General features: G+C 42.6%; 1 protein-coding gene and 1 long non-coding RNA gene across 2 annotated transcripts in view; one reads left to right on the forward strand and one right to left on the reverse strand.

Annotated features, from left to right (window-relative positions):
• Positions 1-6,956, reverse strand: part of DAPP1 (dual adaptor of phosphotyrosine and 3-phosphoinositides 1) — a 49,406-nt gene extending 42,450 nt beyond the window's left edge. Inside the window, exon 1 of the mRNA XM_082729075.1 lies at positions 6,606-6,956. Within this exon, the coding sequence (XP_082585201.1) occupies positions 6,606-6,706 (101 nt within the window). The 5' untranslated portion in view covers positions 6,707-6,956. The remainder of the gene's footprint in view (positions 1-6,605) is intronic.
• On the forward strand, positions 6,871-9,633 carry LOC309863844. The gene is made up of 2 exons (XR_014311290.1): positions 6,871-7,149; positions 9,453-9,633. It is a non-coding gene; the product is annotated as an uncharacterized lncRNA (long non-coding RNA).
• The last annotated feature ends 3,986 nt before the right edge of the window (positions 9,634-13,619 follow it).

Consider the following 13,619-nt stretch of genomic DNA (forward strand, 5'->3'; position numbering starts at 1 on the left):
GTCTGAAAACAGTAAATGTGGGCAGGCTTTCATGGGCAGGTGGTCAGGGAGAATGTAGGATCCACAGAGACTCTGGAGTTGAGGGAGCCACACAGTGAAGAGCCCACCAGGTGGAATGTGCTGGTTCTAGACAGTTCCGTACCAGGGTGTAGGAACCAGAAGCCTGTGGGCTCAGAATAGGAATTTATTCTCCAGGGGAGCTGGGAGGAACAAGAAATGAACGCAGGCTTCATTCCCCTCTTTTAAAGGCCAAGGCTGTGGCTATGACACTAGAAACTAGAAGAGGAAAAGCAGGTGGACATTTCTCAGACAGTGAGGTTCTGGGCGGAGACTCGGAGACTATAGAGCCCAGAACCCACTGAATGAACACATTCCCCACCTGCTGGTCCCTGGGATGAGAGGCTCTGGGTCATGTGGGCTTCTGATTTTCTGAATATTCCCATGTTTTGCCATGTCCACTCCTTCATTCACATCATTTTCTCTTCAGCAAATGTCATCTTTTCTGATGTCAACTGACAAATACCTACCAGTTCCAAAGCCCTATTGTCCACGACCAGTGGTGCCTTCCTTCCTGCCATACACCGTGCGCTTCGCCTAGATACACTCACGGCCTTCAGCCTCTCCACCCTGCATTCTAACTACATGTGTGTGCTTTCTCTGTCCTCTGCCCTGTAAACTCTTTGAGGGGACAGGCGTTTCTTCTTCATTTTAGTGACCCCCCACACTGCCGTGTCATCATTTAACGGCTGGATCTATGAATGGATAAGAAGAGTTAATGGGTGAAACAAAGTGACCCCACTCGACGTGAAGAACGTTTGTGGACAGATTTCCACATGTAAGTAGGAGGAAGTCACCGTCACTCATAGAGGAACAGAAAACACAACAACCCAAGAGGAAATTCATTTGAGTCAAGGAGAGATTAAACTGTAAACCAGACACATATTCTCATACAGCTACAGGAGAATCACCTTCTATTTTCAGAATCCAAGATTACAGAGTTGTGCACAGAAAAGGAACAAGTTTTATTACTCTACTTGGTATCAAAGCTCTGTAAACAGATTCCTTTAAAACTTTGACTTCAGCAGCACCTGGGTGGCTTGAGCTTCTGACTCTTGATTTTGGTTCAGTTCATGATCTCAGGGTTGTGAGATCGAGTCCCACACCAGGCTCCATGCTGGGCCTGATGGGTTCTCCCTCACCTTCCCTCTCTGCTCCTCCCTACTCACTCCTCCTTTCTTGCTACCAAAAAAAAAAAAACCAAATAGCAAAACTTTGACCTTACTACACTTTTCTTAGCCTATTCTGTTTGTCTAGCTCTGAAAAATGGAATCTACAAAAAAATCCAATGAAGTGTTTTGGGGGGCACCTGGGTGGCTCAGTCAGTCAGGTGTCTGCCTTTGGCTCAGGTCATGGTCCCGGGGTCCTGGGACCAACACCCACTGCTTTTCCCACTCCTTCCTGCTCATGCTCTCTCTCTTCACTCAAATAAATAAATAAAATCTTTAAAAAAGAAATCCAATAAAGTTTTGATTAATTAGGGTATTGGTCTGGCTTTGTAGGCATGAGCATGCATATTATGTGAAGAAAACAAAAGACTAAGGTCTTTGGTAATAACATTTGTTGGCTGTAGTAATCACAGAACTTTCTTTTTGTCTCTCAGTTCTTACTAGTATCAACAAATAGTGCTAATATAAATAAGAGGAGACAAGTGTGGTGAAAAGTAGCAAGTTGCATCAGTGGGTATGCATGTGGGCCTCAGAGCCAAACTCCTGGATTTAAAGGTTTTTGAGCATGTAACCTTGGACATGTGCTAAAACTCTATCCTTCACTTTTCTGGTTTGTAAATGGAGATGGTATAGTATTTATCCCACAGGGATGTGTAAATTTAATAAATCATACATATAAAAGGCTTAAAACAGTGCCTGGCACATAGTGACATCCAATAATTCTCTGTTGCCATTATTAGAACACAGAGCTTCTTTGAACAGTGGAAAGAGCATCGCTTTGGGGTAGGCTTGTAGGAGACGTGTTCCTCAGCTGCACCACTGTGGGTTCTGTGACCTGCACAGTTCACCGAACTTGTCTGAACCCCCTCTCGGTCTCTATGAAATGGGTATAATCATACCACATTGAAGGTATTACTGGGAAAGCTAAGTGACATAATGGGCAGAAATGGCATGGTGTTGGCACATAGTACGTGGTCAGTAAATAATGAATTATCACAAGAATTTCTGGGACTTCAGGCAATGTGATTTTTGTTGCGAGTAAGTCTCCTTGTACATAAAGTTGGAATGCTAGTACCTTCTGAAGACCACAGCTGGTGTATGCAAAATGTCTGGCTCCTGATGAGGACTCATTTTCGTTATGATCATCTGTTCCCTGAGTCAGCAAACCACCACCTGAGGGCCAAATCCCACCAGGGTACAGGTTTTTGTATTTCCTGCCAGGGTACAAGTTTGTATAGACTCAGAGACAGGAACGGTCTTACATTTTTAAATGGTGGGAGGAAAAAAAAAATAGAAGAATATTTTGTGACTCATGAAGATAATATGAAATTCAAATTTCAGTGTCCACAAATAACGTTTTGTCTGAGCACCGTCACGGTCATTTGTCTCTGTGTTATCTATGGCTGTTTTTGCATGTCAAGTGGCAGATGTGAGTACCTGGGGCCGAAATCACAAAGCCTGCAAAGCCTGGAAAATTTATTATCTGTTTTGTTTTTCTTTAAAAAAAAAAAAAAAAAAGTTTGCTGACTCCTCAACTAGTCTAACCTTCTCTTATATGTAAGGGGGTAGAGAAATTAGAGACTTGCTTACTGACTTACTGATTGATTGATTACATTGTCTTGTAGTGAACTTTGTTATAATAATCAAAGACTGTCTGAAACTTTAAATTATTAACTAACTAGCAATTTTAGAACTAGCTATTTATTGAGGTCACCTCTCTAGCATTCACTATTTGTTTCATTTCCCCATTGCTCCATTTTGAAAGCAACAAACAGCCTCACTGTTCCCAGCCCACCTCTTCCTTATCATGGACCATTCTCAGCACCCTTTGCCCCTCCTGACCTCCCCACAGCCCACCTCCTCCCCCAGTCCCATCCCGCCGAAGCGTAAGTAAAGCTGAGCGACAACCACAGATGGGGTTATTTCTCCTTTGCTTTGGACACATTAATATATTTAGGATTAAAGAACATAAATGTTTTTATTTTAAAAGATTTTTTAAAAGATTTTATTTATTTGAGAGAGAGAGCACACACACAAGCACAGAGCACCAGGATGCATAAGGGCAGAGGGGGAGAGAGAGGCAGGGAGTCCAGGGCGGGGCTGGATCCCCAGACCCTGGGATCATGGCTTGAGGCACAGGCAGATGCTGAGCCGACTGAGCCACCCAGGTGCCCCAGAAAATAAGTGTTTTTAGATTGATGCTTTATAAATGAGACTCAGAAATGCATCTGAACTGCCTGATTTAGGTACTTTAGAAAAGAATAAATCGATGCATTGAGTAAGCCATGTGTGTCCTAGAAAGGCAAGTGACAGATTAATTTGCTGAAGCTCAGGGTTTAATTTTCAAAACTCACATATTCCAGAGCCTGAATAAAAATAGGGACCCAAGAATGAGGATGTATGATATCACTCTAACCAACACATCATCTGTTTATATCTACCCCAAATACGACATAAGAATTCACCTAACAATTCAAGTAATATATTTAAAATAATTTAAAAATTAAATCTTTAAAACCAGCCACCTATTATTTATCAATTACATGAAATCATTTTGTTTTTATGGCACTTTTTAAAAACTGAATTTGGTTGAAGTTTTGGTACAGATCATACCTAACCAGTGACTTAAAGTTTCAAAGAAAAAGTTTCATTTATATTCATAATTCTGCCAGGGGCAACTGGTCCTTTTCAGGTTTTCTCAGATATTATCACTGGCAAAAGGTCTATCAGCAATTTCCTGAAGGGGCAAGTACTCACTCAAGTCCATTATTAAATTTTCAGGAATTATACAGTTAGGTTGTTAAACTGTTAGCAGCTTGAAATTGCCCACGGTAGAAGTATTTATACCAGAAAAATAGGCAGACTCTAGAAATCGCCGCCTGTCCAAGTGGTTTATTGGCACCCCATTATATTTAAAAATATACTTATTATATTTTAAAAAATTAAATTTAAAAAAAAAAAAAAACATGTTCCTGAAGGTTCTCATTAGGGGGGTGAAAATGTTCTAAAATTGATTTTTTGTGATGTTTGAACCACTCTTTAAAGTCGCTAAAAATTGTGGATTTATACACTTGAAACGAATGAGTTTTATCTGCAAGGTACACCTCAATAAAACTGTTAAGCAAGCTTCCAAACCAACAAATAAAATATCAACATTTATTAATGGTTTTAGGATTCAGGGACATACTCAATAAATGAAAAATAAAGCCTCATTTTTTTCAGCACTTCTGATGGATTTATACCCTATGCAGCGACTCGCAACCTTGGTCTCTCTCTAGAATCACTTGGGGAGTGTTAAAAGGAAACACTCACTCCCCTGATACTAATATCATTGTCTGACATGTGGCCTGGACAGCAATTTCTTTTTTTTAATTGTTATTTATTCACTTGAGAGAGAGAGAGAGAACAAAGGAGAGCACGAGCTGGGGAGAAAGGCAGAGAGAGAGGGAGAAACAGACTCCCTGTTGAGCAAGGAGCCCGATGTGAGGCTCGATGTGGGCCTTGGTCCCAGGACCCTGAGATCATGACCTGAGCCAAAGGCAGATGCTTAACAGGCTGAGCCACCCAGCTGCCCCGGACAAGAACTTTTTAAATCAAAACTTCTTGTGTGATACGAGTACATGGCTAAGGTTGAGAACCTCCACTGTAGAGTGATTTTCCAATTTAATTGTAGCTTCTCTGTTGTTATGGAAACCATTCTCAAATATTCAGTAAATTTCCAGGCCTTCTGAAATACAGAAGTGTGGACATAAATGCACCTTTTTGGGATGTTTCTGGGTTCTACTGAATGTCCATTCTCTGACCACGGAGGGAAGGCAGAATTCTGTTTTCCTTGTGGGTTTTACCCATAGTCACTTCCTGTTATGGGCATATGGCGGATAGAGGAGACATCATCTAGCTCATCTTTGTCATCCAAGGAGGTGACAACGTCACTGGAGCATAGAATGTGGGCTCAGGATGGCTTAATTAAAGAACAAGAATTGAATACCCCCTTTGTTTCACTTCTCCTTTGGAGCTTTCTGCTGATCATGGGCTGGGAATATTGATAATGAAGCATGTAAAGACTTATACTTTAATAATTTAATAAGGCTATAAGTGAGAGCCCCAACATCTAGCTTTAGTGCCTGGACTCGGGGACACCCATTTGGCTGCTCAGGGGCATTTTGCCCCTTTCTCTTTGGAGTTTCAGCCTGGAAGAACAGTGGTATCCTAAACTCCAAATTCCCAATAAGGGGAGTTGACTTTATAGAAAATTCTAGCTGTTGTATCTGATTTATGTTGTGAAGGTAGAGTTGAATTCTGAGACTTCCATTTTAAAATCTGAAGATACGACTTTACTGAGAACGTTGACAATTATAACACACAAAAAGATACAATCTCTGCCATCTTAATGCAGATATTTCATCCCTGTGTCAGTTTTTCTCTGGTAAAGAACACGGGATTTTGCAGCTTGCCATCCCAGCTTTGCCATTTGTTGATGTGTGACGTAGGCAAGTTTTTCAACCCCTTTGGTGCCATTTTCTTCCTTTGTAAGATGGAGATGACAGTTTCTATGCCCGTGGGTTGCTGCAGAGATAGTGCTGTTTACAAAGAGGCTCTGGTCCTGTCCCTTGTGAAGCACAGGTGTCAAAGCCGGCCTCCTTAGGATATTTCTGATGCTTTAAGGGTAAAGGTCCAGTTTCTCTAGAAACCCCCTACACCTCTCTCCTGTAATACTTGCTTCTTTTAATTAAAGACCCCAGTGGGATGTCTCATCTGGTCCCTTCTTAAAGACAGGACTACGATGACTCCAACTACTTAAACTTATAACCTGCTTGAGGCATAAATTTTATCCTCTTCCTGACTCGTTAGCATTCAAAGTTGTGCATACAGATATATACATACAAGAGCTCATAAATGCGGTGTCAGGAGAGAGAAACCCAGATGGGACAGGGCAGACACTTCCTCATTCTTTCTCTTTTGAAAAAGTCCCTTCCCTAGCGGTAGGCTGGGCTGTTTATTTTACCGGCAAGACATCTCTCTTACTGTCAACAGCTCAGAGCCCCAAACATTTGAACAGCCCTTTTATTCATAAACCAGATCCTTATCAAGGAAACCAAGCAACATCAACTCACACCTCTCCATTCTGACCCTAGGGTCAAAAGAACACCCAACATTGGATTTTCTTCCCATTCTCTCCACTTGGATGTCTTCACAACTTGGGAAAACACTAGACGCTTTTGAAATGCGATTGGGCTCAGATGAGTGCAGCGGAAAGCAGAGAAGACCGATATGGCAGGGTGCTAAAGAAAATCAACCAAGGTGAGAGTTTCTTCGTGTGGGAGTTGGGAGTCAGGGCTCACCCAAGCAGTACCAAAAAAAGAAGACCTGCTTTCTTACCCCAAGTCCTGGAGCAGCTCAGCTTCTCCATCTGATCTGCTCCACAGATCTGAAGGATCCTGGGTGCTCATCTTCCCTTCTAGAGATTCTGCTCTGCCCATTCGCGCTCCTCACGTCTGTTAAGCCCCTGCCAGGTGCTACAGGAAGAGGCAGAGAGAGAGAGATGGGTCCTACTACTCCTCACTCTCTCCTCCTCTGAGAAAGGAGCCCACTGCAGCTGAGTCTCCAACCAGCAAGGAAGTGAAACTTGGTTACTCCTCCCACTGACACTCACCACCCTGGCCCCAAGGCACGGGCAGGAGTGTTCTGTCAGCCAGGAAGTATGCAAACTTAGGTAGCTACCCTGAGGACAACACGCAGTTTCTGTCAAAGAAAATAAGGATGATGTCACACCAGCTGGAATTGGGACTATCCATTCCAACTCTTTTCACGAGGCCAACCACAGTTTCTCTCAGCCTTGGAGAAGAGAGCACGAGCACCCCTCCTTCTGTCTCCCAAATGCAAGGGTCTCTGAGGAAGGTTCTGTTTCAGGATCATCTTTACGGTAGGTGAAGAAATCAGTCAAACCACTAGCCTCGATTCTGATGTCTGGTTTTTAGAACCGTATCAGTATGTCTGCCTCCATTACCCAGGCTTTCCAACACACTCGCAACGTTCAAATGGGCATGATTCAGAGACAATCACTGTTTTCTCTGAGAAGGGAATGATTGGAGGTGCCAGCCTGGTGCCCAGAGTCTCTGAGCTTCAGGTCCTTCTCTGGGCTGACTCACCATGGACACTGCTTCCTGGGGGGTGGCTCAACGAGAAAGCCCACCCACCTGCAAGTGCTCACAGAAAACAGCTGTCTCTCTGAAGGCTGGGGAGTTGGGCAAAGGGCAGCAATGAATGAACAAGGAACCTGCCCAGCTTCCCGCCTTCTCTCTCTTCTTGCCGGAAAGAATGTGCTTCTGGATTCTTTCCCTTTTCTCTCTCTCTCCCCCCCCCCCTCTCTCTCTCTCTCACACACACACACACACACACACACACACACACTCACTCACACAGGGATCACCAGGCTGCCCTGGAACTGAAGACCAACAGCACTGGCATGGCTGAGAGCTTGTTACAATGCCTGGTTTCTGCCCCAGCCCATTGGAACCAGCACCCATATTGAAACAAGATCCCCAAGGTGACGCCCATGCCCGTTAGTGTCTGAGGAGACTGTCTTACAGGGCACCGAGACAGAGGAGCTGTTCCTAAAGGAGAGGGTCTGTACCTGGTACCATTTCTCCTTCAAGTTTTTCCCAGCCCCTCTGTTGGTCAGTGACTTATGAGACCAGGCTACTCTGATTGCGTGGGAGAAATTCCAGCCCTGATAACACATAACCGATTGTACAGAAACATTTAAAATTCTTTTTGCTACAGCTTGTACGGACAGGAGCACAGGGTCCGCGGGCAAACAGATGTCAGCCCTGGCCCGGGAGGGGCTGAGTGTACGCTCGGCAGAAAGAGCAGCAGCTGGGCAGAGATTTCCTGTTCTCTTTCTAGAGCGTTTTGTTCAGTGTTTCAGTATCTATTTTGTTCCCATTTTAGCAAATTCTGGTTTTTCTTTTACTTAACCTCTCCTCGTTTTTTTCAGGAAAGAAACAAAACTGGCTAAGATCACCCTCTTCCCGTTTTCAGTCTTCCTGCCCTTCGCTTTTTCTCATTTTGCTTTCCCGTCTGTGACCCTCTCCTTTGAGGTTATTCTTTCTGTCACTTATTCCATTTTCCCCAGGGTCCCTCCCTTCCCTACTGCCCCCTGCTTCACGAACTACACGTTCAGTATTGGAGTGGTACCAGTTGCTGCAGTGTTGAAAGATGGTTTCAACAACATGATGGGTATTCATAAAAATATTTGGTAATATATTTTACATTAGATTGTTTGGATATAAATATATTTTTGGATATATAGGAGTGCCTGGGTGGCTCAGTAGGTTAAACCTCTGCCTCTGGCTCAGGTCATGATCTCAGGGTCCTGGGATCGAGCCCCGCATCGGGCTCTCTGCTCAGCAGGGATCCTGCTTTCCCTTCCCTCTCTCTCTCTGCCTGCCTCTCTACTTGTGACCTCTCTGTCAAATAAATAAATAAAAATCTTTAAAAAAATAAATATATCTTTGGATATACATATGTGTGTATACACACACATATACATATACATACATGTTATTAAAGAAACTGCAACTTTTGCTTCCAAATGATACATATATATATATATATATATATATATATATATATATATTTAATACCACATAACTTACTTTTGACTTATTTCAATATTCTTTTTTTAAAGATTTTATTTATTTGACAGAGAGAGAGAGAGCACAGCAGGGTAAGTAGGAGAGGGGGAAGCATACTCACAATTTGAGTAGAAGCCCAATGCGGGGCTCTATCACAGGATGCTGGGATCATGACCTGAGCCAAAGGCAGATGCTTGAGGACTCAGCCACCCAGGTGCCCCTTATTTCAATAGTCTTTTCAGTGGTACTGGTTCCTAGCACTGAATTCTTACATATGGGTTTTGAACATAGAAATGGATACAAACATACAAGCTGTTTTAACAATTCTGGAATATCTTGTGCTTTGTTGGAAAATTTTTGTCAAGAAATCTTGGGCCTTTATTTGAATGACTATCATATCCAAACCATTAATTGTCTCATAAAGAGAATTTGGGAGAAGTATTGTGTCTAGATTTAAATTTCTTAGAAGAATAGGCTTCTAACACTTGAGACTCCTCTATGGAGAACTTTAAAAAAATGACTATATAGTTAAAGATCCTTTTTGATCTTATTCTGTTTTTGTTTTTTTTTTCTCTCTCTCTCTCTACAGAAAGCTTAAATATCATGATGTCTGCTTTTACCTGGTTACCTAGCAATGGCAATTCTACTCATTCTCTTCACAGAAGGAACAATGTTTCAGCTTCCTTAGCTAAGTGTGTTATTAAAGAAACATGATCTCCCCTTCACCATTTATGATGGTGAGAAATAAAGGATACATTTTGTAAGGGAAACCATGGACTGGGGTAACCAGAGCTTGGGATTGAGGGAGTCTTACTCTGTTTCCTACTGTCTGTTCTTCCAACTCATGAAAAAGAAAAGAAAAAAAAAATCACCATTTCATATTAAATTAGAGCACAGAAACAGCAGAGAAAGAAAGAACTGACCACGTTTTTCAGCTGCAGGCCAGCTCTCCAATGGGAGGGCTTCTAGCTCTCCCTTAATTCTATAGCAGGCTCAGAGCTGCCATATTGCTTTTAAGAATATGCCAGTTTAGTTTTGCTTCAAACCACCACCTGTGTGTTTTCTGCCACAATTACGTGATCGTTTAATCCAGTATCAAGGGCTAAGGTAATTGGGTTGTCTTGAATTAACTGAGACCCTGTTTTATTTTCTTCCCGTGTCTATAACAGTCCTATGTTCTTTGTTGCATAGGCTGTCTGGATATGGCTATAACTCACTAACTTCAGGGTGTAAAATTTACTCAGGTCTTCCCAACCCTTCCTCTTGCCTCTTTCTTATTTCCCCTTTTCTCTATTGCTTTCCTACTTTTCATTTTCAATAGTCAATCTTGAACTCCGTTCTTAGCCTTCTTTATCTAATGTGAAATACTGGTTTCTTTTGCTAAGCCTGTGGTGTGGTTTCATTCCCTCATATCATCTACCAGTGTTTGAAAGTTGTACAGAAGTGATATCGCAGGACACTTCACAAAACGCATCAGGGGAGGTGGAGAATCAAGGGCTCCCTGCAGTGGTGGGAAATCCTTGCCTTGCACGGAAGCTCCCTCGGAGTCACACTGTGGCACGTCCCCCAGGAAAACTCCATTCTTTCAGAACTTCTCGAGGGCCATACGTGTGCCCATGTCCACTGTAATCCACGATTGAGCCAAGTCCCAAGGGCAAGGATCAAGTTCATGGGTACTGTGGACCATCTCTATTCCTACCAGTATTTTCAGCTGCTGTGTTATGGAAACAGGGATAGGGTGTCTCCTAGCCATACACGTTTGGCATTCTCCTCACGCTCTTCAACCTAGCTTTGCCATCCTCCTTGCTCCTTCTTGAACTGGGTTCATTTTTGCCTCAGGGGTTTATAACTGCTTTTCCTTTTTCCTGGTTTTCTCTCCCTCTAGATCTCCTGTGGTTTCCTCTTTCACTTCACTCAGGTGTTTTGTTCAAAGGTCACCTTTTCAAAAGAAGTTTCCTTAGCTACCATAATAAAATGCTTCCCCTCAGTCCCTGGCTGGTCCTTCCAGTTTCCTTACACTCACTTCCTGCTTGTCAAACACTCAATGTTGGTTGTTAAAAGACTAAAATATTTCCATCTAAGTTTCTAAATAGCCACTGCCCTGCACCCCCGAATGTCCCCAGTCATCTTGGCCAACCCTGTTCCCAGACACCTGAGACCCTTCCACTATCCAGTACATGAAGGGGATCTCCGGGCCTCTGTTCTAGGAGGTTTAGCACAGCCCAATAGAGTGGATTATTAGGCAGCCTTGAAAAATGTGCTTTTTCTTTTTTTTAAGGATCTTTACTATAGATATACAAATGACCTCAATCACATAAAGAAAAATTGATAGGAAGGAGGACATGGAGGAAATAGGCCTTTCTTTGGCTGGAAGCATCTCTGGGTAGGGGAATTATGAACACATTTTTTTTTTTTTTTATTTGACAGAGAGAGATCACAAGTAGGCAGAGAGGCAGGCAGAGAGAGAGAGGAGGAAGCAGGCTCCCTGCCAAGCAGAGAGCCTGATGTGGGGCTCGATCCCAGGACCCTGAGATCATGACCTGAGCCGAAGGCAGAGGCTTTAATCCACTGAGCCATCCAGGCGCCCCTTATGAACACATTTTTAAATGCTTGTTTATGTTGTTTTTATATCTTCTAAGTTATAAAATACTACTTTGAGAATTAGGAGGTATAAAGTAGAAAAAAAAGGAGTACAGTCTTAGTCATGTAATATTAAGTCAGAGGCAAAAGAGTGTAGAAAACCTGGGAATCAGCGGGGCGGGCAGGGTGGGGGAGTGAAGGTGGTCTTCCCCTGCCTGGATCAGCATCTTAGCATTGACATTGTTTGGGTTTGAGGGTCACTGGTGAGAAAAACAGATGGATTTCTCAACAGGTTTATTCTTGTTTCTCAATCTTCTTGGCCACTCTCGGGGCTGGATCACTACCAAACCTTCCTTACCCCTGCCTTGTAGCTACTAGTGAAGAATTTTTATATTTGGAGGAAGTAACTTTTAAGATCCCTTTTAACTGTGAGATATTAGGACTTTGGGGAAACAATGATGCAGGATTGCAGAAGCTACCCAACACACGCTGAGTATGCATTCTGCTTTGTATTGAAGCCTGGAGATCACGTACATTTCCCAAACACCTCTTCTCACAGTGAATCAGCATGCCTTCAAGACGCAGCAGCAGGGTTTGTTCGTGAATCCAATAATTTTAATAGAGCACACGTGCATGTGGTTTAAGAGTAGGGCTTCATTTTATGTCATCTAATTTCCTAGAACTGCAGCGAGGCTTTCTTATCAAGTCATTTGAACAGATTACGTGATATGATGCTCCCTTATGCAAAGCCTCGACTCTGGAGCTCCTTTTACCATTTTAAGACACTAGTCTTACAAAGATGCAAACATCTGCATTTCAGGGTTGGTGTGACAGGTGCTGTTTGCACTGGCGAAGGGAGGCACCATCTGTATGGAAAGGTCATGCCTAATCATCTTGGCACTGATTTCTGAATTCTGAAAGTGGGGACTGAAATGAAACCTTGAACACACCAGCATTTGTTTTTAAGTTTGCAAAAGTAGCTGCTCACTTAACAAAATGAAACTATGTCAGGTTACACGCTTTTGAATCTTGTGGGCTTTACTCAAAGCCTTTTGTCTTCTTAGCCAACTTCATTTGAGAAGCCCATAGATACAAATGACGAGGAGCAAAGATGATTTGACCAACTGGCCAGTTGAGATATTTCTGTGATGCTTCATTTCCCAGAAGGGATAGAATCAGGTTATGAAAATGGGTCAGCTTTGAAATCACCCACAGTAATGTGTGTGCAGGGGTTAGGAGGGTGGGAGCCAGTGCAGCGCCCTGGGAGCAGCCTAGCTGAAGTTTCCAAATGTTTTGGTCCACGGTAGGGTGGAAATTAAGAAACAGAAGTCTTGGAACTTTTCATGGAGAGCATCTTAGAATCTATTTAAGCTCCTCTGTTTAACAAGTGGGGCAAATGGGTTGACAAGTAATAAAATACTCACCTAAGGTCCCAGAGCAAGTCCAAGTGAAGCTGACTCAGTCCACATTCTTTCCTTAACTGATTCCAATGCTACGAACATCAGCAAATCTTATTGCTTCTTCTTCTTTTTTTAATCACTAAGTGTTTCCTGGGCTAGAATGAAACTGAGAGGAAATCTGAACCATATATATATAGTCTATTTGAAGCCTCAGTGAAATAAAGATAAATTTCTGAGAGTGGAGACCCTGATTTACATGTCCCTAGAAAACTTTTTTGAAACTGTATCAACAAATACATATTTCTTAAAGTATCCCTAGAAGCTTTAAGTGTTGACATGATGGCAAATACCACTGGACTGTAGTCACGCGGTGGTTTTCCTTTGTAAACTAGCCTTGCAGTCTGGGCACCTGTGGTAGCCCTCCTCTGCTTCCACCAGGCAGGGCTCCTGTGGTGAGGATATGCTGCCACTAGGTGGCGGTCATACCGCACTGCTCTGGAAGCTATGACTGTTTTCTCCGGAGTGGAGATTTAGCTCCATTGGGTTTTTTCCTCCTATCAGCTTAGTTCTTGAGTAAAAAAAGCGGAGTATTACTCAACACCACATTTATAGAAGATACATTAAAAACCAAACTATTAAATGATTTAGATGTCATTCATGACCTGTCTCATTAAGTTTTAAACAGTTCAATCCTTAATTCAGCAAGCAGTCCTTTCCTTTAAAGTTTTGAGAACTTACCAAAAGAATCTGAATGAATAAAAAGTGATTTGAATCTA

The sequence above is a fragment of the Mustela nivalis genome, assembly GCF_964662115.1.
Source record: "Mustela nivalis genome assembly, chromosome: 4".
Taxonomy (NCBI): Eukaryota; Metazoa; Chordata; class Mammalia; order Carnivora; family Mustelidae; genus Mustela; species Mustela nivalis.